Below are 27,819 nucleotides of genomic sequence, written 5' to 3' on the forward strand. Positions count from 1 at the left end.
TGGCTGGCCTTTTACACAGATCTACAAATACCTATGGCGTTATTTCAATGACAAATGTCTAGAGTGCAGTATTACAAGTCGAGGTTGCATTCATGTAATACGAGCATGCAAATCTCTTTGCTTGCACACCGATTTCCTCTGTTTGTGCACAAAAGGTCTTGCGCTCCATCAAATGTACTTTGCTCAAGCGCTGACTTTCTTCAAATGCTGCTGAAGTGTGATTTAGTGCGTTAATGTAACAAGTATGTCTTCAACATTTATAAGATTTGCTTGGAATATTTTTGAATGTCTCCAATAGACCTACAGAGTAGCATCAATGCGTCCTGAAGTAAAGTGAAACGGCTTTAAACTTCAGCAAGCTAAAGTCACTGTATGCAGAGCCATAGACCGGTATCTATAAAGTATAATTATGGAAACTGTTCATCTTAACTCAAAGCTTTGCCGTGTTTGCTTGCCTTCGACATCACACACCTGTCAGTCAGTCAGTCAGTCAGTCAGCATGTCACCTTAAAGGGTAAACAAATAATGCACAGCACTACTATGATTACAGAAAAGTTTGTGCTGTTATAATTCACTTACCTTTCAATAAGTTTTGGTGCGATTTATAAGGCGCTATTTTAGAAAAATAGTGACTGAATGTTTTGAATGAGAAGCTGTAATGTAGCCGTGGCGAGATGAATTTTGCCGTGGCATCCCACCATGGAAGAATGAATGTAGCGGAAACCATGATATTGTTAACAAATTGACATTTTAATATAGCATATTATAAATAATCTAATAATGAATCGGAATGAAATAATGAAAAGTATATGAAAAACATTCAAATTAGGAAAAGAAGTGTGTTGTTAGTTCAATATACTTCATGCATTGAATTGGTTATATATAGTATTTTAAAAAGTTGTTACTAGTGACACCTGTGGCCATTAATTGCACTGCAGTCAGCAACGTGGGGGCTATTTGTACTGGGTAGTTATAGAAATTATCCACCAGGCTGGTCCCCTGAAAACTAAATTTGACACTTGCCAACTTTCCTGCAAGCATTTGTATCATCATGCAAGCCACCCGTCAGTAACATCAAACTCATTTAAAAAACAAGTGGACGCTATGACTGAAGTTGTGGTTTTGTTATGAGTTGTGAGTTTTGAGATAAAAAGAGGCTGGAACCAAGATGTGATTTGAATAGAAAAAGTAGGGCTAAATCACTTCTGACAACTTCCAGAGCTGCTTTTGCTGAGAAAAGAACACAATGCCACAGACAGATAAATGCTGCCGGCTAAAGACAACATATAAATGCTACTTACATTAGTTTTTAGTATGTTTGTATCTAATAACATTTTAAAGTACTGTGTTTCAGACATCACTGGTAGTTTTCATTGCACTGAAGTAAACCCTCTGTAGAATGGGACCAAAGAAAGTACAGTACATGAAGAGTTTAGATGCAAAAGCTTTTAAATGTTGTTTGATATTTTCTTCTAAAATTAGCATCTTCTCCGACTCTTGGGAGTAGGCTCAGAAATTGTACTTTTGTAGTGACAAATAAGTTCTTTTCATTGCCTTTAAAGTGAAATACTTAAACATAAACATAGGAGGCTGAGACAAATGCTCATTTTAGGAAAACATTTCATATGAGGTTTTTGCATTTGAACTCTTCACATGTATCTCACCAATAAGGCATTCTTATAACTCATATGTGACCCTGGACTACAGACCAAATAGCCAAAACAAATTGAATGGTTTTAAAATGATAGATTTTTTCTTTATGGCAATATTTTTTTTTAAATTTAAGTAAAGATCATGTTCTATAAAGATAGTTTGTAAACTTCCTATCGATTATAGATTTTTCTTTTATGCCAAAAATCCTTTGAATTTGAGTAAAATTCACATTTTATGAAAATATTTTTTCATACATTTCCTACCATAAATAACTTATAAGCTATTTTTATTAGTAGTAATTTTGTAATGTGGGCAATTTTAAATGTAATTTTCTCAGTATTTAGGCTTTTTTTTAACCCTCAGATTCAGGGCAAATATTGCCGCATCCCAACCAAGTATCAATCAATCGAAAGCTTATTTATTCAACTTTTGGATAATGCATGAATTAAAAATTTTAACACTTATTACAGGTTTTGTGTCCAGTTTTTGTGATGCTAACCCAAAACACACACACACACACACACACACACACACACACACACACACACACACACACACACACACACACACACACACACACACACACACACACACACACACACAAACTGTGTACTTGCTTCAATAGTTCTAGGAACTGTACAGAATTTCCTCTAGTGAGAACCTCTGTATGAGCAAGACTGAATACAAGGTCCTGTTTACAACTGGTATGAAGATCCTTTTAATTAATCATATCACAAGCACATGAGAGAGGCATATTACTTTTTTTTTTAAATTAAAATCCATGTTTTTCCATTTCATGTTGCTGTTTATGTTAAATTTGGACTGCAGTATACCCAGTTCAACTGCTAACACTACATCCCTGGTAACACTTTATTTTGATGGTCCATTGGAGTATTAGTAGATCGTTAGCTTAATATCTGTTGTTACTGCTCCTTTGCAACTACATGCAAGTACATGTCAACTTACACTAATTCTAACCACAACCTAAAGTTGGTATGAAGATGCAATGTAACTTAAATTCAACAAACCGACCATCAAAATGTGTGGACATATCCCTTTTTACATTTTAAACTTTATTTGAAAAGTGTTGTCTGCTTTTTTTATATTTCTTTAAAATAAATGTAATTGTTATAATGGTTTAGTTTTGTTTTTGTTCCTAGTTAAGATTTGAGTTTGACTCTAACTGAAATCTGAAAATGCTGACATTTCACTTTGATTGTTTACAACTTTGCTCTGCAAATATCACAATAAACATGTTGATCAATTATTCGTCTGGTATGAAGAAACACAGTGTGAAACGAGCTGAAATAATAAACAGCCTTGTGTGAGGGGAAAAGAAGTATTGTTTGGATGGAAAACTACAGCAAATCTTTCAATTTGTTGTAAAGACAACAAAGTAGGAGGGGGAAATTTGTCCTATTAAATCGTGTGTTTGTTCAGCATGCTAGGCCTCCTCTGGCCTTGTTCCTTCACTTGGAAGCATAAATGGACATATCTTATTGATTTTCTTTCAAAGCGGATAGTGGCGATTCCTGTGAATATGGTAGACTAATTCAGCTGGTGATGTCCGCCGGGAGAGCGTGTGTTGGGGGGGGCTGTTATAGGGTCCACGAGCGCTCCTGCAGCTCGGCTGTGGGGCTCATTACACCAAACAGAGCCCTAATTGCTTTTCCCTCCTGTCCCATCTCACGCTCTTTCCTTCACGGCCAAATTAAATGGAAAGTTTTTTAATTATTTATCAATACCATGTCTGCCGGTGGATCAATCAGTGTGAATGGTTATCAAATATAATGGGATCAAGCGGGCTGATGGAACGCTGTGAAACATTGATCGCAGTCTTAAGCATTTTTATGTGTTCCTTAAGAAACCCAATTATTTTTCTTTGGCAGAAGGAGAGTGACAGTGGCTTTGCTAATTTGGGCATGGAAGACACGAGATGGGGATGGTGCCCCGAGGGGGGACAGTTGACCTACTGAAGTGTGGCTGACTTCAAGGTCTTGTCATTCATTGCCATGAATCAACCCCCTATAGCCGGGACATTGTAGATTCGATGCAGAAAGCTGTGCTTGAGGTTTTTAGTTATACTACATTTGGACATAAAAGGAGTTTCTTTAACTATGGAAACTTTTAGACTTTTGGAGTAAGAGGAACTGAATAAAACTATGTACAATATTTTTCAGCCTGATCTCATGAGGAAACCAAACAATTTTTCTTATTGTCAAAAAAGTGGCTAATTAGTAGAAATTCAAATAATTTTATTTGCATGAAAATACACTAATGCTATAGGAAGCCCTCCAAAATCCCGCCGTGGGGGATGATAATACTGTACTTAAATATACAGTTTGAGTGGCATCAAACAAATTACCACTTAATCAAAAAGTTGCAGGTAGATTGCATTGGGGTTTTTTGTCAAGCCATATATATTAAAGGGCACCTATTTTACCCCTTTTTTAAGATTTAAGATAAGTATTTTGTGTCTCCAGAATGTGTATTTAAAGTTTCAGCTCAAAACACTCATCAGATTATTTATTAAAGCCTTCAGAATTTTGGATTTTATGCTCTGAACACAGTGTAGCTGTTTTTGTTGCCTGTACCTTTAAAGCTAGTTCTCCTCGCCCACTGTTCCCACTTGCCTGTCAGAGTGTGCCTCTATCTCCGCCTCGGCTGTGTCAGATAAGCAAACCAGTAACAGACATGAAGGAAGCAGATCTCACGTAACGTTTGTGAGAAATACTAGAGTAGGAACTTTTCCAATGATTATTTGATGTATTTGTTTTAAAGAAGTCACACACAATGTCGTTACAAAGTTCATGCATGCACACACAAACACACAGTGGACACACGTACACACAACGCGCATTTAACTTTGCACTCTCTTTGCACGTAAATGTGACAGAATACACATTTATTCCACTGCTCTATGGATATCCATTATGTAAATGTGCAAAATAAACCTGATTCAACATCCACAAACTGGCATTGAAGCGTCTTCTTTTAGAATTCTACTGACATGCGGCTGTGGTGATAAAGAGAGTAAAATCGCTGTAATTCATTACAAACATGCACTGTTTTAAAAACATTTTAACCTTGTAAAACTCATTCTTGATCACATTTGATGATGATTGATAATCACAGAGAGCTCAATAGATCTTTTAATCCCAGTTACTTTGCTCACGGCTTTCCTTGTTGGTATGATTTTACACATTACTACTTAGACAAGTTAATACATGGCTGTTAATCTTTATTTTTACTGTCACATCTCAAGTTATATGTAGTTTACATAAGTATTAGCTGTTTGAAATCTAAATCTAAATATCTTTATAAATAGATTTATCTTAATAGTGCAATTGTGCAATGTGACAATATACCCTTTAGTGTGTGTTTGTTCAGACACAGAACATGTTCAACAGCAAAGACAGACTTTTCATAACAGTTTTTGTTCTGATTGTCAAGATTAGCAAATATTATAATGCATCAAAGGCCTCCATGGCAAAAAAACAACCTTTCTTTCCTCACTCTGCGTTCTATCAGGCCATGTAAGGCTGTGTGCTGTCAGGAATTATTAGCTGGCAACACACACAATGCAATCTTATTTCATACAACAGGTATTCAATCACAGAAGAATTCAATGTTTCAGGTGTCGCAAACAAGACAAGAGATGGTTGGGTTATTTCAAATAAATTAAGTCCAAGAGATGAATTTCTTTTCCTTCATATTTAGATATTAATGAAATTCACATAGGTGCTCCCTTAACATATTCATTCATCCAGCACCAGTAAGTAAACAATCAAATATTGAATTCAGAAGACAAGCTAACATAAAAGGAAAGATATGAGATTTTACTTCATCTGTTTGTTTGTTTTTTTTAAACTTGGTTTCTGCTGGAATTGGATTATGGAGCTGGAAAGGGGGTGGGCTGATTTGTAAGGGGAATTGAGCACCACAAAATAAATTCTCACCTATTCATATTTAAATCACACCTAGGTGCTGCAGATAATCCATTTTAAGACAGTATGAACTCAAAATGAAGGTCCAGGACCCGTACATCTGAAATAAACACATTAGCGTATCCTCCGCGAAACGAGAAAGAGAGAAAGCGCAAGCCCCATCCCGGCGCCATTCCAGCTTTTATTTATGTAAACCCCTGAAAAATGTTGAACTGCTGAACGTGGTTGATTATTTTCCAAAAGGCATAAACACTCCCATCCATATTCATTAGGAATTTGAAGCCGTTTCTCCAATCAACATGTCATACGGATTCTCAGCCAAAGCGCCTTCCAGCAGTAGCACTGTTTAGCTGGATCAAGTAAACCTGATTTTGTTTCGACTTCTCCTCTCCATTCAAATGTCATTTCCTATCAGTCCCTCGTCTCGTGATGGTTGCGCTTACATGTCGGTTACTGATTCATTAATCCCCCGGAATGGCTTTTTGGGTGAACGCAGAGACTTAAGCTTTGAAGAGGGACAAGGTTTAGTGTGAAGATGAGCTGTGGGCGGCAGCAGAGCCAGACTCTAATGTGAGAAGAGAAATATAAGAAAGTGTGTGCAGGGATTTGTTTGTTTGTGTGTGTGTGTGTGTGTGTGTGTGTGTGTGTGTGTGTGTGTGTGTGTGTGTGTGTGTGTGTGTGTGTGTGTGTGTGTGTGTGTGTGTGTGTGTGTGTGTGTGTGTGTGTGGCTTCAACCCTCTAGTGAACTCAATGAGTGTAAAATCAAGTCAAGTACTTGTGGGATTGCGTCAGTATGCAGGTTTTTGGTGTTTGTGTGTGGGGGTATAAGTGTTTGGACATTTCATGCATCTCTTTTAGTTGCACACCTCCTCCAGAAACTCAACTTGCAGAAATGTTGAGAAAGTTGTAATGACAGTTAAAGACACAAATATATACATACAATACTTATTTTTTTGCACTATTGTACCTGTAGTTTTAATGTAAAAACGTTCTTGTTCTTTTAAAGCAGGTAATGTAACTACAGAACACTGTAAAAATTATGTTAATTGACAGTTTTTTGTGATTCACATGCGTTTTCTGTGTGTTTATAGTTATGAATTGCATTATGGAACTTCAATCTCTGTTCTGGTGACTTTTGATGTTGAAAAGTAAACTCTGCAATTTGACAGTGACTTTAATTTAATTATTCATTTGAAACAATATATATATATATATATATATATATATATATATATATATATATATATATATATATATAAATGCACTGTAAAAAAAATAATTATAATTTTTTTGGGGCAGCTGGGTTGACGGAAAAAAATTAAATAATGGCCATTAAATTACAGAAATCTACTGTAAAATAACAGCCTTTAAATTAAAGAAATTTACCGTAAATAACGGCCTTTAAACGACAAAATTTTACCGTAAAATAATGAACTTTAAATTACAGAAATTTACCGTAAAATAACGCCCTTTAAAGTACAATAATTTACTGTAAATAACAGCCTTTAAATTAAAAATATTTACCGTAAAAGAACAGCATTTAAATTACAAACATTTAAAGTAAAATAACGGCCTTTAAATTGCAAATATTTACCATAAAATAATGACCTTAAAATTACAAAAATTTACCATAAAATAATAACCTTTAAAATATAAAAAAATTGCCGTAAAATAACGGCCTTTAAATTACAAAAAACTATGTTGTGTTTATGATTATGAATTGCATTATGGAACTTCAATCTCTGTTCTGAAGACTTTTGATGTTGAAAAGTCAACTCTGGAGTTTGACAGTGACTTTAATTTTATTATTCATTTGAAACAATAATGCACTGTAAAAAAAAAAAAAAAAAAAAATATATATATATATATATATATATATATATATATATATATATATATATATATGTATATATATATATATATATATATATATATATATATATATATATATATATATATATATATATATATATATATATATATATATATATATTAAACATATACATATATTTTTTTTGGCAGCTGGGTTGACGGAAAAAAATAAACATTTTTTTTAAATTGCAGAAATTTACCGTAAAATAATGACCTTTAAATTATATATATATATATATATATATATATATATATATATATATATATATATATATATATATATATATATATATTCGTAGCATAATTTAAAAACACCAACCAAGACAATTTAGCAATTCTAACTATTAAAAATTTATAATTTATAGGTATTCTTAAAAGTGTAGTTAACTGCTTAAATTGAAACTATTATGTGCTCTGTGAATTCTTAAATGACTAAACTGACAGTTCACCCAAGATGTAAGTGAATTCTGTTCTGCAGTATATAAAAAATTATATATAAGTAATAATGTAGTTTCTATATGCGGTGCGCAAAATGACAATACACCGAGCAACCTGTGTTTATACTCACAGCAAAAATTCCAGTGTTAAATATACAGTGTGATTTTTTTGGTGTTGTTCAGTGTTAAAACTTGAGTACATTTTAATCCACGAGTGTGAAAACGCGTATATTTAAGAGTTTTTTTTTCAGTGTTAAACTTTTAACCCAATATGCAGTGTATTTCTCATTAGTGATGGGAAGTCCATTTTTTTTTTACTTGAACCGGTTCTTTAGGACAAACAGTGATCAAACCAGTATGTTTTACGAGTCTTGATGATATAATCAATTATATGATATAATAAATTAATTCTCATCAGAAGCAGTGAACTATATGCACATGCATATTCTATTAATATTAAATTGTTATTAAATGATCTTATTTTAATAAATCAATGTTTCATAAGATGATAATAGCATTAGCACAAAATAGTCCAAAGAATTAGTTTGGTTCAGACAACGGTCATGAGCTTGAATGTGTTCGGCCGCTTCAGGAGTCACAGCACTTCACGCATGCGCACAGTTTTAGCTCTTAGGTTCTTAAATCGGACGGGTCCGAAAGAAACCGCATTTCGTTCACGTAGCTCTCGGTTCAGTGTACTTGTGATCCAAAACAGCTGCAACCGGTTCTTAACTCGAGAACGAGGTTCGAGAACCGTTGCAGCTGTTTTAGAACCATCAGTACACTGAACGAGAACCTGTTTCTTTAGGATTTTTTAAGCCGATGAAGTGAAGCACGTTCATACGCTGTTCGAGTGACTAAATAATTTAACTTATTTATTTTTTAATCAGAGAAAGTGCCAGGCACGGTTAAAAAGCAAGGATTTTGAAGTAATTTGTGATTAGTGATTAATGGAGACTGTGAACAGTTTCAAACGATTCAGTTGGACTTGGTGAACTGATTCACTAGGACGATCCAGGTAAATTGATTGATTCGTTCGCGAATCGGACATCACTATTTCCCACGAGGCTCAGCTCCGCGGCTGTCTTTTCAGTTGGAGATCCCACGGAGGTTGGCTTGGAAGCTCCGAGTTCAGTGGTAAGTTTTAGCAGTTTTTTCTAAAGAAATGTTTGATACAACGATAATAAATACTCTAACGTTACAATTACATTTAGCAAATAGTTTAAATATTTGTAAATGTTTGTGAGAAGTGTCGCACGGCGTCGAAGCTAACGTTAATTCATTTGAGCATGTTGTAAGGCCATTGGCTTATTTCGCACGTGGACCCTAAACATATCGAAAAGATAAGTTAAATGGCTATGATTTCAGATTAATACAGTTTTAATCCTCTCGCGACGAAATATTTAACGTTATGTGTTTTAAAAATTAGTTTGTGACTATCACTGCGGGGTTTCCCGCCGTTGACTGCCCCTGAGGCAGCTGCATTTTGAAAATGCGCGTCCTTTAATGTTACACTTTGGTCGCACTTCGTTTTAAACGGCGAATTACAGCCTTTTTCCTTTTCTCTAACGATCCGTTCAACTGAATAACCCATATAACGTTAAGTTAGTGATGTCCGGCGTTGTGATGAAATATGTGACTCGTCGAAAATTGACCAGGTCGCGCTCTTCAGTAACATTTTCACTCGGGAACGTGCTTGTTTCATGCACGTGACTGTGAACGCGCAGACGTCTAAACCAAGCAAATAGCATCGAGCTGTGCTGTAAAGGATATTTTAAATTCTGGGATTCAGAAAACGGGTTTATGGAAAAACTTTAATGTGATATTTTGTTGTTGTCTGCTGGTAGACTGCTATAACTAAACATGAGTCGAAAAAATCCTATAGTTCATTACAAATGCCAATTACTGAGTTCAAATTACATGTGATACAGGTAGGATTAAGATAGAAGTGTTTTCCCTGTATAAACTTACTATAATGTTTAATAAATTGACATTTTGTGTCAAATTTATTTGTTTTCTAAAACATTGATGACCAGATATCTTTATACAGTTGGATGTCAATTGATTAGAATGTCATTAAAAAGGTGATTAATTTTACTAATACAAAATGTGACACTCAGTAATTAGCTTTTGTAATGAACTGTTTTTTTTTTTTCAACTCAATCTCACAACTAAATGTTTAGTTTTAGCAGTCTACCTGCAGACAACAACAAAATATCACGACTACATTAAAATTCTTCCATGAACCTGTTTTCTGAATCCCAGGATTTGAAACATTCTTTACAGCACCGCTCGACGCTATTTGCTTGATTTTTGTGTCTGCGCTTTCACAGTCACATGCATGAACGTCATGCACTTTGCCGAGTGAAAATTTTACTAAACGTCACACACGGGTCACAGTTTTCAACAAGTCACAGATTTCGGCACAACACCGGTTTATCAATATGTGTTCTTTTGAATCACACTGTAAGCCTAATCAAACGAAAACTTTTTTTTTTTTTCTTTAGCTACAATGCTCTTCAAAGTCATTTATGGAGGCAAAAAGAAGTTGATTAAGGTAGATGAAGTTGATTACAGCAGTCTAATAAAAAAAGGTAAGTTCTTAAATTATTGACTCCATTTTTGTTTTGACTGTTGCTGCAGGTGGAATGTCTTTTTTCAATTAATGTTATTTCTTTTAATACGTCAAGTCAAGAAGAAATTTTCCATCGAGCAAAAGGATCTGGTTTTGCAAGATGACACCGGTGTGGAGGTAGATGAAGATGTTTTCACTGACGTGCTGGAGGAGAGATCGCGTGATATACTTTGGAGAGTCATTGACCAAGATTCAGGCAAGTTTCTGTATGCAGGGCTTTCTGGTCCCATGCATTCAATGTTTAATAAACCACATCTGTTTGCCTTTTTTTCTAACTTTATAACAGGGCTCGAAATTAACCTTTTTGCTTGGTAGCACCGGTGCTCCTAATTTAGGCGCATCAGCCAAAATTTAGTCGCACCCACCAATTATGAGCACCGTTACTACAAGTTTTATACAAACATATTTATTGCATTTGAAATCAACACTAATCAAACTAACAAGCAAAAAAAAAAATTAATAGATATGCAAGCGTAAGGAAAATATGTCTCAACGAAATCCAGTTATCACAAGAAAATACATTTTTATAACATAACTGAGTGACCAAAAGCATACACGGAGCGATCACTGGCCCTGCACGCACTGCTTGAATGAATCTGTTAATGGTATAACTGTGCTGTTCTCACAAGTGCTGTCTGATATTGCACTGATGCTTTTGACACTTACTGTACCTTATTATATGCATACGTCATGTTAATAGCAATACTGGTCTTTTTAGGAGTAGCGATGTTAGTTTACTCAGTGCAAGCCCGTTTGCGATGTTGTACGTGGTGTTAAATTTGACATATAGCTGCCCCTTGCATGGCGGACAGCATCTGGCGATTTATATGAAGGATTAAACAGAAGCTGTCGTGCTATATGTGGCAAACAGTTACCTGAAAACTCCATCCCACAGACTTTTCATAACGGACTTGAAGCCAATGGAAGTCTTCTACTCTTGGAAAAGTGTAGATGGTGGATTAACATTCAGCACATAGTCACTAGTAAGATGTGTCATTTATAACTTTAGATGCCATGGTTTCTAAAACAAAATCTGCCAGTGTTATCTTCATTCTCATCTTCAGCGCTTTACAGTTTTTCACGGTAGTAGCTCTCTCATCCGACGCCAGAAGGCAAGGCGCTGACTGAGTGATTGACAGCTGATATTAACCAATCATTCGCATTCAGTGCTAGAGCAGTGGTGGGCCAATAAGAAGAGCGTAAAGGTGGGGCAAGCATTACGGACTTGGCTTTGTTTACTGCAGCAAGTTGACATGACAATTGTTTTAAACCATTTCTGTGTGCTGCGTTTCAAGTGCAGACAAAGAGCTTAGAGATGCATTCTGCGTGAATGTCTCCCGAATCCGTGCATGTGATGAACATTTTGCAGTAAAAACTGGTCGCACACAACAATTTTAAGCACTCGCAGAATTCCTCCCAAATATATTTTAAGGTTGCATAGATAAAATTTAGGCCGCATATGCGACCAAAATGGTCGCAATTTCGAGCCCTGTTATAATTATTTAAACTGGCCTCATATGTGGCGACAAGCTACAGTTCCATTAAAACGATGTCAGATAACTTGTGCTTAAATTGTGAAATTGTTTTATCTAAAAATGTGTAAATGCTTAGTTATTCAATCATTCATGACTGAAATGTACTACTAAATTTAATATTTAAAAGTAAATCCTATTACTAAAATCAAATTAATGTATCTTTTTCATATTAATCTTCTGGGTTTTTCCTACATTGTGAAGCCTTATTTCATCAGTTTTGTAAGTGAACTGGTGACTGCACTTGTGACTGAGGGAGCGAGCAGCATCTTAAATACTGTTTTTGCTCTCTCTTGAGTCAAAAACAACTGATAGCCTACTATATTCGCAAGTTTGAAAGACCAATTCCATGTTTTATGTGATGCAAAGTTGTATGCTGAAAATCTCTGACATTTTGGTTTTGTGATGTTAAACATTAAGAAGTTTGGCTTAGGGCAAATCTAATTTTAAAATTGCTTGGCACATCATTAGAATGCAGTACATATAACATGCTTTTTAATATTATTATTACTATTACTTTCAGAATGCACAGTCCTCGATTCTTGTTGCTCCCACTCAGACACACTAGTTCTCACCCCAAACCACACTGAAACTGATGACCGTGCTGGGCCAAGCATGAAGAGACCTCGTTTTGATGAAGCTTTTGAGGCTAAGCAGGTAATTTTTAAATTTCATGATGTACTAGTTGAAGTGTTTGGCAGTTTTTTTCACATTTTTTTATTATGCGGACATTTTATTACTTTGTTTTTATTGTAGTTTGTCAGTGAAATTTTGAAAGAAAAGGCAGGTGGACTTGCCGTTTTGGCCGAATATAATGAACATGGGAAAACTCACAGATTCAACCCGGCGACAGTTAGTCAACATCGTTGTTGCATACATAACTGAAAAAGAAGGGTAGGTTTCAATCTAAAAATCATTGATACAATTTTTGTAATCAAACTGTTTTAGTGTTTTAACTTATTTTTCTTGTTCTTATAGTCGTGTCCCTTCCAAAGAAACAAAAACACGCTGTGCCTTGGGAATTGTAACTCTTTGCCCATCACTGAAGGATCCATACTCAAGAACTGGATATGTAAGAATTTAAAACTTATTATTATTCTACTGTACCTTATAGAAACATATTTTAGATTTTGTGGAACCTTGTTACATTTCTAGTTCCCCTAATTGAATTAAATAAATTTTGTTGTATTCTTCATCAGTATTTTTTTAGTCTAGTGTAGTGACATGATCAGAAATTTTAAATGTTTGCATTTGATCTTATCAGCAGTCATTTTGTTTTTATTTAAGGAACATTTCTATGACCCCAAGAGCAATCAAGGATACATATCATGGCGTCTGAAAACAGTTTCACGCCGAAGCAAAAGCCAGAGCACAAGAAATGCCAGGTCAAGTGCAGCATCGGATGATGAAGGCAACGGAGGACCAACAGCTAACAGAGCCAACTGGAACTATTTGGAAAAGCAGCTCGATGGCGACCAATGCAAAGAAGCCATATCATTTATGAGTCATTGTGCTGACAAGGACCAGATTTTTGAGAAGATGAAATTAACATTCAAGCACAGACAGCAGCTTATTCATGATGCAGAGAAGTCCAGCACAGCTCTTTCAGTTTTTCCAAGATTTCTCGACACAAAGGGATTGGTAAGAGAAAGAGACAGATAATAGTATTTGGTTGAGATAAAATTAGGTAATATGCAAAAAGCATGGTGTGAATTTTTGTTATGTTTGTAATTGTTTTACAGGTTCTTCAAGACTTTGACATCAAATTTGGAACTGAAACCGCTTCCAGACTACTAGAACAATGGGACACTTTAAAGCCAAAGATCATCGCAGAGGCGAAAACGCTTAATTCAAACTTGTACCTAAACAGCCTGCTTGCAGCTGGCACTGGACAGAACCTGGAATGTGAATGGCAAGGTATTAAATGGTTTGTTATTTGTAAGTTTTTGGTTATTGTATTTGTTGTTGATCTACATGCTCTCTTTGTTCTTGCTTGCAGGATGGGACAGTGACATGTCCTGTCTTTTACTACTGGCTTTCCTTTTGCCACCTTCAGCAGGTGGTAGAAACAATTCAACAAAGATCAGCATTAAGGTGGCAATGGATCATGTTGTGCAGTTTCACAAGGTTTGCATGGAAACATTAGTGAGCTGTATTGTAGGTTACTTGTTTGTAAGAAAATCTGTTTTTCACCTGTTTCAGGCTTGTTGCAGTCTAACTGAATATGTTGAGAAGACTGAAGGCCTGCAACCACATCTCCTTGCAGTTGGCTCTGCAAAGAATGCCATTCATGAGTTCTACATTGTTCTGGATGGAAAACTTCTACCATGTCAGGCAAAGTCATCCCTTTCTGCTTTTGACGAACTGTTTAAAGCGTATTTTGTTTTTAGTGTGTCATACCCCCACTCCTTAAATGCAATGTTTACATTTGTTCAGACAACAATCTACAAGATTGGTTGTGGCACAGTTCGTGAAACCCCAAGGGTAAAGGACCTACGAGCCAAACTTCTGAATTAGCTCTCTTGACTGACTGAAAATGTTCCGCTGTTTTGCTTGTAAAGCGGTACATTTAACAATTAATGACCTCATTCGTCATCTAAAACTCATTCATGCTTATTATCCTGGGAAAAAATTGAACTTGAAATGTGCACAGAACAATTGCAAGCATAGCTTCATGACTTATGCCGGATTTCGAAAACACTTGAGTAGTGTTCATAGACATGAATTTCTAGACCAAGCAGAGACTGAAAATCAGACTGAAGATACTGAACCGTCACAATTAAATAATCATAATGAACAACAACCTGAGACACCACTCGGTGATAAAAGGAGGGTGATTGACACTCAAGAAATGTGTGCATCTATTGTTGCTAGATTGCAAAATAGTGGAGTAGCAACCAGTGTTGTAACTTCTGTAATATCGGACATGGAGGAACTGGTCCATGAAATACATTCTGATATTAAAAGTAAAGTAATGAATTTACTTCCAGCAAAGGATTTTGCAACACCATCCCAGGTAGATGACTGTTTTAGTAGTCTGAATAATCCATTTACAAATCTAAACACAGAACACAAATGGAAAAAATATTTCAAAGACAAATGGGCTGTCGTCGATCCTACTGAGATAAAGCTAGGTGTACGATTTGACAGTAGATTGAATCGAGTGACGAGGACTTATGATCAAGTTCCTGTAATCGACAAGTTCATTTACATTCCCCTTTTGAACACATTGCAGTTTATATTTAGGAATTCGGATATATGTAAACATATGACAAGTCCAAGTGCGAGTACATCTGTCTATAAAGATTTTTGTGATGGGGATTATTTTAAAAACCACCCACTTTACAGTAAACATAAAAATGCACTTCAGATACAGTTATACTATGATGATTTTGAATCTGCTAATCCGCTGGGCTCGAAGCAAGGCATTCATAAAATTGGAGTAATTTACTTTATTCTCAGGAACTTTCCACCCAAAATGAATTCAAGCTTAATGAACATACATTTATTGTCATTATTCTATGCACAGGATATTAAAAACTATGGATTTGATGCAATTTTGCGGCCCCTTGTTGAAGATTTAAAAGTCCTTGAAAGTTCTGGCATTCCAGTTCCTTTCTCCAAAGATCCCTTGTTTGGCACTATTGCACAGGTTACTGGCGACAACTTGGGAATGCACACAATTCTTGGTTTTATGGAATCTTTTAGTGCCCTTTACTTTTGTCGGTTCTGTTTAGTAGACAAAAAAACATCTCAGTCTGTTTTCAGTGAAGACGACACTAATATTACATTAAGAAACAAAGCGTTACAAGAACAGCACTATGCAGATTTGGTAGCTGACCCTAGCATTACTTCATCTTTTGGGGTTAAGCGTACTTGTCTATTTAATGACTTAAAATACTTTCATATTTGTGACAACTACTCCCCTGATATAATGCACGACATCCTCGAGGGTGTTGGTCAGTATGAAATGAAGTTACTTCTTGAATATCTTTCTGGCATTATACCAAGACAAGACGTATGTAACAGAATCTATTCTTTCAATTATGGCTTTCTTGAAAGAAAAAACCGACCCACTAGATTAAATCTAGAGCAGACAGCTAATTCTATAGGTCTAAATGCCATTCAGACATTCTGTTTAATACGGAACATTCCTCTGATATTTGGAGACCTCATTGAAGAGGAAAATAATTACTGGCGTTTATTACTATTGTTGTTACAGATCATCAACATAGTGTTTTCTCCTGTGATAACAGAAGGCATGACCTACTATCTGAAACATCTAATTTTAGAACATCATAGTCTTTTTAAAGAGCTATATCCACAAAAGTCTTTGATTCCCAAGCATCATTTTATGCTACATTATCCACATTGTATACGCAAAATTGGTCCATTAGTACATGTATGGTCGATGCGTTGTGAAGCGAAACACAAGTTTTTTAAAAACAGCATAAAAAATTTTAAAAACCTCACCAAGTCTTTTGCTATAAAACACCAATATGCAATTGCGTATCATTGGGAAAGTTTACCCGTTAAAAATGTTGAATATGGACCTTTAAAAACTCTAGACCTTGATGATTTGCCATATCGTGACATTATTCTTAAAATGTATCCACATTTTTTGGACCGTGAGATCACAGTAACTTCATGGCTGAAATATTCAGGAACGGAATATCGTCATGATCTACTGGTGTTCAGTAAAATGGAGAAGGACTTACCAATTTTCAGTAAAATATGTGAAATTATTTTCATAGAGGACCAAAACCTTTTGGTAACTAAAGACTTTGAAACACTTGGATTTGTTGAGCATCTTCATGCATACCATGTAAGAGAAAATAACACTTTTGGTTTGTCAAGAGTTGAGGATCTTCCTTTTTTCAGACCATTTGACTTACAGGCATCATATGGATTTGAAGAACCATATTTGTATATTGTTCCAGTGCATTGTTTTGTGCACGAAAATATTTAATTAGCTTGCACTAATTTCTGATTGTTTAGCACATAAGCTGAATGTATTTACAGATTTTATATTGAAGTCAGAATTGTGAGTTTTTAGCTTGTTCCTTTTTTTGTGGCAGAAATGAGCTTAGTTGCTTCTATGGGCACTTTCATGTTTGCACTTTATGAAATAAGTATATGTTGTTTCAGGTAACCTCAGGTTTATGAGTTTTCTACGAGTTACAAAACAACAAGTTATATGATTTCTATGAGTTACAAAAAACGAGTTATGATATTTCTATGAGTTACAAAATGAGTTATATGATATTTCTATGACTTGCAAAACAAGGAGTTTTTAAACAATGGTCTTTTTTATTGCGCATGTGTTAATTCTATTTTCTTGCACTTGTGGAAACAGATTTTCTAAAGTTTGTTAAAAAAAATTGAAATATGTCGTTGCATTTTTAAATGCAGAGTTGAATGTATTGAAAATATTTCTAAAGTTTAATGAACATTTAATAAACAATTTTCAACATATTTGATCACTGTTATCTGTCACACCCACCAATTGATAATTAGGAAATAAAGGTAATATATTGACACTTTAAAGGGTACCACGCACTCCAGTTTGATGTTAAAATAAACTCTTACAGTGTTAAAATGAACACTGAGTAATGTACACATTTTATATATTAACACTTTGAAGGGTAGCAAACACTCTAGTTTGATGTTAGAATAAACTCTTACGGTGTTAAAATGAACACTGAGTAATGTACAAATTTTATACATTAACACTTAGGAGGGTAACAACCACTCCGGTTTGATGTTAAAATAAACTCTTACAGTGTTAAAATGAACACTGAGTAATGTACACATTTTATATATTAACACTTTGAAGGGTAGCAAACACTCTAGTTTGATGTAAGAATAAACTCTTACGGTGTTAAAATGAACACTGAGTAATGTACAAATTTTATATATTAACACTTTGGAGGGTAACAACCACTCCGGTTTGATGTTAGAATAAACTCTTATGGTGTTAAAATAAACTCTTTGAGTAATGTACAAATTTTACACTTTAGAAAGTGTTATTTTAACTCCAAAATGGAGGGAGTCATATGTACACCCAAGGAGTGTTAAATTAAACTCAAATTGAGTTAAATGTACACTCATTTTTTTGCTGTGCTGGATGAATGTCACTTGTATGAACTGACTCAAGTGCTACTGCTAATTTAGTTGCATCTTGTCTTTCCATGTTGTTTTTTCACAACATACATTAGAAGCTGCTGGCATGACTGACCTGGACTGAATTGACATGCTATCAAAATAACAGTGAAGCTTTTGTACCTAAAGAGTCAAAATGAGTAGTTTAAACACACATATTAATACCTAAAGTGTACAAAAGTACATCTTTTGAAAAGATACCTCCCTAGTGGCAGCTATTGTACCTTTATTTCTGAGAGTGCATACATACATGTACTCAATATAGTAATTACAATAACCAGGACCCAGTTACTGGGTAATAGATAGGCACTAACTCTGAACCTGCCCCTAAACCTTAAATTCTGCCCCGAACTTATAATATTATCAGTACATACCAGGTACTGTAAGTACAGTTTGTAATGTACTCATGCATGCACATACTGCAAAATAAAGTGCAACCAAAATGTCACCAGACTTTAGGTTAATAATTAGAAAATTACAAACATTCAAACAAACATTCAAAATATTAATTCTAGTCCAAAAATAAATACATTGGATTTATATTTGTGCCTTGGCAAATCTGACCACAGTTTGAGACATTTGTTAAGTGGGAATATGGTTTTGTTGAGGGTCTCAAGTCATCCCAGCTCATAATGTGGGCAGAACAATAAAGACCAAAAAAAAATAAATAAAAAAAAGCCATGTGCATCAAGAGTATAAAGAAGGATAGGCTGAAAACAGTTACTTTAGTTGTAATGGCTGACCTTTCTCCAAAGCAGCACCCATGCATTTTTATGCACAAGCATAAATAGCTGAGCTACATAACAATTAAGGTAACCTTTCTGTTTGAATAAGAGGCAATTTCTCAGCATGCTGGAATTACATGAATGATGAATTATTTTTGTGTTGGAGAGCAGAGATGTGGAGAAAGGGATGAGATAAGAGTAAGAGTGTCGAGTAAAAAAGAAAAAGGAGGGACAGTCATGCTTTTTTACTGTAAATCCCAGCTATAAGGCCTTAAAATTTGGAAGGCAAAACCAAGGTAGATGCACATGATCTCTTGTGCTGTTTTTTTTAGGTCTCATTGGGATTCATTAATGCGCGTCCCGGCAGCAGTCTCACTTGCACCGTACATTCGGCTGGGTTAGCGCTCATCCCCAAATTACATTTAATTGGACAATTACTCAAACTCAGAAAACCTCCCCACAAGAAGCCAACAAGGCTGCTAATAAACACCTTGTCTTCTCAATAAAAACAAGGAAGTCATTTACCTGACCCAAGAGGCACAATTTTTATCTGTGCTAAATTTATTTTCAAAATAATTGCGGTGCGCGGCGTGAGGAAGAATATTAAAAAGGCGGCTATGCGAAGGAAGAGTAATGCAGGCCAACCCCAGGCCTGCTGTGCAGCCCTCTCCCCTGGGAGAAAGGCTCATTTGTTCCCAAGATAAGAGCATTTCACACACTCACACACACACACACACACACACACACACTCGCACAACTATAATATTATTGCTGTCATGGCATAATGAAATAATTACTGGTTTGCCCATGTATGCTAAGACGCAAACGCGCACACACTTACTCATCTCCAATCCCCCCCTGCCCCAAACCCCCCACACCGAACAAAACTACTTTGTGTTTTCATATGAGATTGTTAATTAAAGACTGCTGGTGGAGGATGTCCGTATTGGCCACATTATTCCTTTAGAATGAGCAGTGGTTGTTGAACAGTGTAAAATGCCTCAGGACTCGTCGCGAAGATTTCACACAGGGGGCTTGCAAAGTTCAACAGTAGGTATTCGGAGGGAAAAAGTGACCACTGAAAGTTTTTGGCACTCTGTCGTATCTTAGCACTGGAGATTCTTGAGAATTGCTCACTTCTGTCACTGCTAAACCTCCTAGATACGGACACTGAAAATGGATATAGTGCTCGCTTTTTTACTTTTATCTAGCAGGAAATGCATTGCCTTCAGCAAGTAATGATTTGTGCTGCAGCACCAAGGGACATCAATGAAATTCACAGGGTCCGGGGACAGCATTTGTTTGGTCTGGGCCCAAATGTATTTTTTTCAAACATACTGTTCAAGACATTGTTAAAATAATGTAATGAAAATACCCTGTAATGCATGTATTTAGAAAATGCTCATCTCTAGTTCTTGGTTTTCCTGTTACAAACATGTACGTTGTGGAACTCGTAATGTTTTTCTGTGAAATGTGACATTTTAGATGTTCATAAGCTGTTTTATCTGTCCATGGATGAAAAACATTTTGATTAATTGAATTAGATGCAAATAAGATATGTTATTTGATTCCTTAAAATAACTTCTGATGTTCCTTTGTGGTTTTTATGAAGAAGTGAAGCATCTTCATGTCAGACTTCAAGCTCTCGGTAACTGATACCATGGGGCTATTTACACATGGTTAGTGTGTATTTTTATATAATGTTATATGTAGGCCCACACAAATCTGTGTGCACAGAAATCTGCAGATTTGTAGCCCGTCATCAGTTTATGAATTTACTTGTGTAAATGGGTGTACATTTATATTTATTCCGTTTTTACATTCATTTCACTAATATTATTGTGATATAATAATAGTAATAATAAAATGTTCATATGATTTATTTACATCACAGTTTTTAAAGTAACATGTTCTGTCTTTTATTCATTCATTCATTTTCTTGTCAGCTTAGTCCCTTTATTAATCCGGGGTCACCACAGCGGAATGAACCGCCAACTTATCCAGCAAGTTTTAACGCAGCAGATGCCCTTCCAGCCGCAACCCCTCTCTGGGAATCATCCACACACTCGTTCACACACACTACGGACAATTTAGCCTACTTAATTCACCTGTACTACATGTCTTTGGACTGTGGGGGAAACCAGATCACCTGGAGGAAACCCACACGAAGGCAGGGAGAACATGCAAACTCCACACAGAAACGCCCACTGAGCCCACTAGCACCACAAGCCTGAATAATACACTAACAAGCAGTGCGGTGTGTGACTGGATCTCCTGCTATTGACTCAAGGCCACACACAGCTCTGTTTCTCTCACACTGTTTCTCCTTTTTCTGTTTGCCCTCCACTTTTCCCCAAAGCTCTCAGGCCGCAGACCAGGCCTTTTCACATCTCTGAGCTGTAGTGAGAGAACTGCGGGATGAATAAATAATCTTCTGACCTCACACATTCAGGGACAGCGGTGTAACACCTAAACTGACAAGAGTTCATCCAAATGCCACTCCCTGGTGAAAGAGAAACAGAGAGAGAAAGTCCAGCCCAGGAGAGTTAGATTGTGACAAATGGTGTGGAAAAAACAACAGCGGCAGCAGTCTGAGGGGAAGACAAGAGTAAAACTCACAAATAATTAACTGGGTAAATATTGGAGAGCGGACTGACTAATTACCTCACACGTCTGGCTGCTCTCTCATTACTGTTCTTGTCAGAGTTTAACCCTCATGCTGCCGGCTCACCGTTCACACAGATACATGCTCTGCGCAAAATAATAGGGTCGCCTTTATGGGGGATCATTGACCACAAGTGGTGCTGGAAATATCTCCAGGCTGTGGATATGTGTTCAAAGCCTTATTTTCTTATTCCGGTGAGGACATACTGGTGAATTGGGGTTTAGATACAGATTTTAATATAAACGATTGAATAATACAATAGGAAAGATTTTAACACAAAATAGTGGTGATGCACTGATATTATAATATTGGCTGATACTAAATGATCGATTAGTAGTTTTGGATTTTTATAATTACATGGATGATACTATTGGTTTTTAAGGCTTCGGTGAGTTTTAATGTAATTTTGCTTTCACAATTCACATACTGTATACATAATCTAAAAAACATATTCATTTTTATTTTCAGACTGGCTAAAGGTTTATAAAAATTAGTTTTCTTTTCTAAATCCAGTAAACCCCCTGATATATAATGCATTGTTAAAGCAATAAAGTAGTGCATATTTTACTAGAATATATAAAACCAAAAAGTCAATAATAATAAAAAAATAATAAAAAATATAATAATAATAATAATAATTATTATTATTATTATTATTATTATTATTATTATTATTATTATTATTATTATTATCATCATCATATTAACTTATCATTATTAATATTCTTTTTATTATTTAATATTATTGATATTATTATTATTATTATTATTATTATTATTACCTTTAATATTATTATAATTAATATTTATTCTTCTTATTGTTGTTGTTGTTGTTGTAGTTGTTGTTATTATTATTATTATTATTATGCTGATGTATTATTTTTTATTATGTATTATTTAATACATATTATTACGTATTGAATTACAGGATTTATATTTATTTTTGTTATTATTTATTTGTTTACCCAGAGAACTGCATTGTATTTTGAAACATTCTATAGCTTACATGCCAGCTTTTAATTCAACAAAAATCATTTTTTAAATACTTCATGAATCTCTAGGTCAATTTTTAAAAAATGAAAATAAATACAGTAAATGATGTGGCATTCAGCCTAAAAAGTATGTGTATATTAGTTTGTTTTTTTTTTTTTTTCAAAAAAGTCATGTTCAACCATTTTTAACATATGCAATAATCCTGCCTTTAATAAATGTGATATAATACATCAAACCGGACATGTGTGAGGCAGGATGATGTTCCAGTGCTCTTTCACACACACAGACAGGCATTTCTCCAATAATCTCCAGGCCACTGGCTAATGACAGCAGCTGTGAGCCAAGCATGCACCACTTCCAAAGCTGATTCAAGTTTAACGAGCCACTCTAGAATAGTATTGATTCAAATCTGGGTTTGACAGGAGACTCTCAGAATGTGTGTTTAATGGCTAAGGACTTGGGATACTGAGTAAAGCATCTTAAAGGAGAACGCATTTAACAGGGGGGTTGTGTCTCATTTGTGATTGAGGTGGTCTGTCGTCTTCGTACAGGGTGAGGGGAGTTTAAACTTATACCATGTTTTTTTCCTTTCATTTTATCTTGTTCGCTCTTCACATCCCTTTATTTTAGGCCATGCATTTCTATTTTGAACAAGTGATTGCATGATCATTGCATGAATGTATAAGTTTCTGATTTCCACAATTCTGTTTAATATACATGCTTTTGACCAAGGGCATGTGTACTTTTTGATTTTATTTCATTTAACACACACACACACACACACACACACACACACACACATACAGTATGTATTGGTTATTTATTATTGATGCAAACAAGTATATATACAGTACACACAACAGTTCTTCCTAATCCTCAAACCTGATTGGTGGACAACCATGCAATATTCTACTAGTATTAGCACTGTTCCAGCCTCTTCTGCATCTCTGCCTACAACAAGTGCCAAGTAGAGGACTAATCCCACTATAGTTTGACTAAAACTGTGACTGTTGGACCACATAATGTATTTTTGAGCCTTTTTTAAAGAGAAAATGTAGTTATTTTGAAAAATATAAGGCTTATTTATAGAAATAGCGCCTGTTTCAAATGTGTTGGTGACTGTTCAACCTCTCATTGCTCGCTGAGAGCACTCCTCTTATGTCTACTTGTTCAGGAGTATAATGTTTTATGCTTTATTGTGAAATATATTATGTTTTGGGTATATCTAAAGGAAATATGTGGTTGCAATCATCTGTTATTTGTGAATATAAAATTAGATTCGACTGCAAGGTTAAAAGGATTGTTCAACCAAAAATAAACCAGTTTGATTTTTATTTATTTATTATTTCTTCTGTTAAACATAAAGGGAGTTATTTTGAGGAATGTTGGAAACCTGGAGCCTTTATACAGATATATTCCTCTGAGGTTCCTCCTCCTAATCACTAGATGGCTAACATTGTTGGGCTTTCATTACATTTGCCAAAAAAAGCCTGTTACTGATTACATACAGTGCTGTTACCTATTAGCTTAGACTATAACAATTTCCACATGTTCTATATATTTGCCAAATCTTGTTTTGTCCCAGACCTTTTTTCATTGTGAACTACCTTATAATTTTTATCCTATAACACCCCATTCCTGTTCCTTTGCCACCTGCCTTTGTATTCGTGCTTCGCTCCAATTTTTGTGATTGTTCTCTGTCTTAACTGAATTTCTGCCCTTTCAATACCTTGCAGTGTGTTTGACCATTGTTTCTCTGACTATGTTTACTAGTAAAGTTGCTTATTGCTTACTAGTAAAGTTGCTTTAATTATCCCAATCAGAGTGACACTTTATTACAGTGTGAAAAATGGCAACTTTGTAATGACAGCTATAATGACATAACTTATTTTAAGCTTAAAAGTAGCTTTCTGGGGGAAAATCCAATTTAATTTTACTTAAGAGTCTCACAGTGGTCTGAAAGCATAACATAACTCAGGCAGCATACATTCGTAGTATGGATGGCTTTTGCCAATTAAAATGTTCATCTTTCTTTTGGCGGCATTTTGACCTCTTTTCAATGAGGTGTTAATTGAAATGGACGTGGGCGGATCGTAACACAGCTCTCAACACAACAGGGTCAGGTGAGGTAACCTACTGTTATTTATTGTGGAACGAGGGACTATGGGACTATAAGCATCCTCAACCTTGCTTGTAAGTCTATTATGGCAACATGCTACTCTTGATTCCTGTTGAATATTTATTGAAACCGCAAAATTAGAACCATTAAACAAGACCTCAGCATAATAAACACAGCTAATTGCATGCATGCATTAACAAATGTATGCTTGCTTGCGCACAAACATACGCAGATGTGCTCGCACACTAGGATATTGTGAACAGTTCATTAAAGAAATTGAAAAAAGTCTCATGGGTGAGCCTGCTTCCAGGTCTAATTAGACAAAGTATTAAGTTATATTGTAATAATGTAAATCTAGACACAGCATACTTTTCCCCCAAGGGTGTCTCTGTCAGACCTCTGCTGATGATATGCAAGTGGACAGGACACTCCACACTCCCACATGTTGTGATTTTAGCCCACCCTAACCTGACTAGCTATGTTTTCAAATATATTTTTATGTATTTCGTGATAGTTGCATACAAAAATGCTGAATAGTAATGCACAATAAATCTTAAAATGTGCATTAAATGGTATCAAAAATCCTGTGCATTAAAAATCCATTTAACCTCCTAGGGCTTAGTGGCCACATACATGGACAGCACATTTTAGCTCGTAAGTGGCTATTGAAAATAGTTTTAATGTTTTATATTTTGTTACAGATATGCAGTGTCATACTGCAACTGTTTTGCAACACATGAAATGTCCCAAACACTATTTTTAACTGTCCAAAATGTGCAAAAAAAAATGTTGTTATTAATCTCTGATAGTCAAAACATGTTCAAAAATATTATATATTATAAATGCATTAAAAAAGTCAGGAAAAAGTGTTTTATGTAAATTCTAACCACGAGTCCAGATGTATGGACATCATTTTTTCTCTCAAAGTACATCATATCAAAAGATGATACTGTCCAATAAGCCCAAATAGCAAAGAGGAAAAAAAATGCCTGTAAAAACACATTGGGCCTTAAGAGGGTAAAACACACACAATTAAAAGTAAACATATTTATTGAATAGAAATCTTAATGCTAAACTAGTAAAAATTATATATTTATATATATATATATATATATATATATATATATATATATATATATATATATATATATATATATATATATATATATATATATATATATATATATCAGAAATAATAATAACAACAACATCAACAACAATGTGATTGTGCCAGATCAAATAACAATATTACTACAATGGCTAGAATGTCTCATTGAACACCATCTTAAATGTTGGTTTAGGAACATTAAGATATTTTAAGCCCAATTTTGGGCCTGGTTGCACTCCTTGATGACCCAAGGAAAGTCACTGAAATTGAGGCTTGTTGTAACTGACATTTAGTCTTCAATTGTGTGGTGTCATTTTAATTTTAGTGCTCTGGGCCTCTTTAATCCTCAAAAATCATTGATATTTACTACTCAGAATATCAAGCTGATGGGGTACCGGGATGCGATCAAACTTCACCAACCAGGCGTTGTGTGCTTTTAAAACTGCAACATGACAGCCACAAACCTCTCATGTCTGTAGCCCCGTCTACAGCATCTTCTCAGCCAAGATGTCACCCACATTCTGCTTCGCTTTTTTTGTTTTTAGCTGTAAAACAGAAAGCTCACCAGGAGAGCCAGTTGACAACACTGATCATGTTTCATATGTGCTTTTCTACTGAAGTCATGTATGATGATGCAAGTTTGTGTGAGATCTCATGTCTGTGGAGTTACCACTGTGTAATTGTTTGTGCAGTCTGCATGTGTGTGGTCTTGTGTTCTGGACAAATTGCCTTGCGTGTGTTTTTGGAGAATTAAAATGATCAAATGTTACTGGTTTTCTGTGGTTTTGTATCAATTGAAACCTTTTGATGGGTGCTAATTTATACGTTATGGGGTCCTGAAAATTAGCTTGTATTATTACAGTAAGCCAAAAAAATGTTTCTTTACTCTCAGACATCAACAGCTACTGGCTTGGCCTGGCCTGCAGAAATAATTTGTTGACAGAAAACATTTTAGTTATTGTTGTGAACCGGGATCATTTGGTAACTTTGCCCTCTGTTGTCAAAGGATTTTTAAATCCCTTACAAAAATTCATCTTGCTGTACATTTTAGGAACTAATATGTACCAATATGAACCCTTTACAAATGTGTACAAATGCTTTGTCTCATTTTGTTTAATGCTCATTGAGAAAGTCTTTCATTACAATGATTATACAATATGTCTATAACGTCAGGCTTTTTGAAAAAAAAATCCCAATCATGATTATTAATATCAATATTGTAATCACCGTTATTTAAAAACTTTTATGAGTGGGTCATAACCTTTTTTTTATTTTTTTTATTGTATTTAAAGATATATACAGACATGGACAAAATTGTTGGTACTCTTCCACTGAAGAAACGTATGAAACTACAGTGGTCACTGAAATAATTTGACTAAAAAAGTAATGATAAATAAAAAATTACCGAAAAAAACTATTGAAAGTAAGATTTTGCTTTCGAATTGTGGTTCAACAGAAGCATTAAAGAGGCGAACTAATGAAACTGGCCTGGACAAAACTGAAGGGTGCCAACAATTTTGTCTGTAAAAGAGGTATCTATTATACTTATTAGAGATCATAATATCTTACAAATTTTAGAATGAGATTTGTTTCTTATTACAGCTAAAGTCCTCCAGTTGTTTTTGTCCAGTTGGCAGCAGGAATATAGCTGCTGTCAGTTTAAGTGCAACACGCATCTAATTTACTGTTACATATGCAATTATATTCTCAACTGTTTGTTAATTTATTACATAACAAACAAGGCTTTATGTTAATAATCACTGGTTTTGATCCTTTTCTTTTCCAAATATTTGACCATAAGTAGGGAAAAAAATATTAAAATACATAATTTTATTTTTTATTTTTATTGTTTATATTATTTTAAGAAAAGATAAAAGATAATATTACATTATATTTATTTAGAATATTTATTTGAATTATTGAAAAGTTATCTATTGTATCCAGTGTTGGGGAGGTTACTTTGAAAATGTC

At 34.9% G+C, this 27,819-nt stretch overlaps 1 protein-coding gene and 1 long non-coding RNA gene across 5 annotated transcripts in view; both read left to right on the forward strand.

The window, feature by feature from the left end:
• The window catches only part of LOC147835999 (uncharacterized), a 302,043-nt gene that overhangs the window by 177,182 nt on the left and 97,042 nt on the right, over positions 1-27,819 (forward strand). Inside the window, exon 4 of one of the 4 annotated variants that reach the window (XR_015495736.1) lies at positions 26,223-27,253. The exons of the other annotated variants lie outside the window; for them this stretch is intronic. This is a non-coding gene — a long non-coding RNA (uncharacterized LOC147835999). Of the gene's footprint in view, positions 1-26,222; positions 27,254-27,819 lie in introns of those variants that run through there. 4 annotated transcript variants of the gene reach the window in all.
• LOC141375017 (uncharacterized) lies at positions 8,989-17,551 on the forward strand. The gene is made up of 10 exons (XM_087260134.1): positions 8,989-9,046; positions 10,417-10,503; positions 10,600-10,740; positions 12,600-12,733; positions 12,833-12,970; positions 13,055-13,148; positions 13,364-13,717; positions 13,819-13,993; positions 14,076-14,203; positions 14,279-17,551. The coding sequence occupies exons 5-10, from the start codon at positions 12,891-12,893 to the stop codon at positions 14,591-14,593; spliced, it is 1,146 nt and encodes a 381-aa protein (XP_087116260.1). The 5' UTR covers positions 8,989-9,046; positions 10,417-10,503; positions 10,600-10,740; positions 12,600-12,733; positions 12,833-12,890; the 3' UTR covers positions 14,594-17,551.

Source organism: Danio rerio, chromosome 7 (assembly GCF_052040795.2).
Source record: "Danio rerio strain M-AB ecotype USA chromosome 7, GRCz13ab, whole genome shotgun sequence".
Taxonomy (NCBI): domain Eukaryota; kingdom Metazoa; phylum Chordata; class Actinopteri; order Cypriniformes; family Danionidae; genus Danio; species Danio rerio.

Excerpts from the sequence above, each read along its gene's own strand:
- LOC141375017 (XM_087260134.1), top strand. The coding sequence starts at position 12,891 with ATGAACATGGGAAAACTCACAGATTCAACCCGGCGACAGTTAGTCAAC. Across the intron at positions 12,971-13,054 it reads TACATAACTGAAAAAGAAGG|TCGTGTCCCTTCCAAAGAAA; the intron begins GTAGGTTTCAAT and ends TTGTTCTTATAG. Across the intron at positions 13,718-13,818 it reads TTCTCGACACAAAGGGATTG|GTTCTTCAAGACTTTGACAT; the intron begins GTAAGAGAAAGA and ends ATTGTTTTACAG.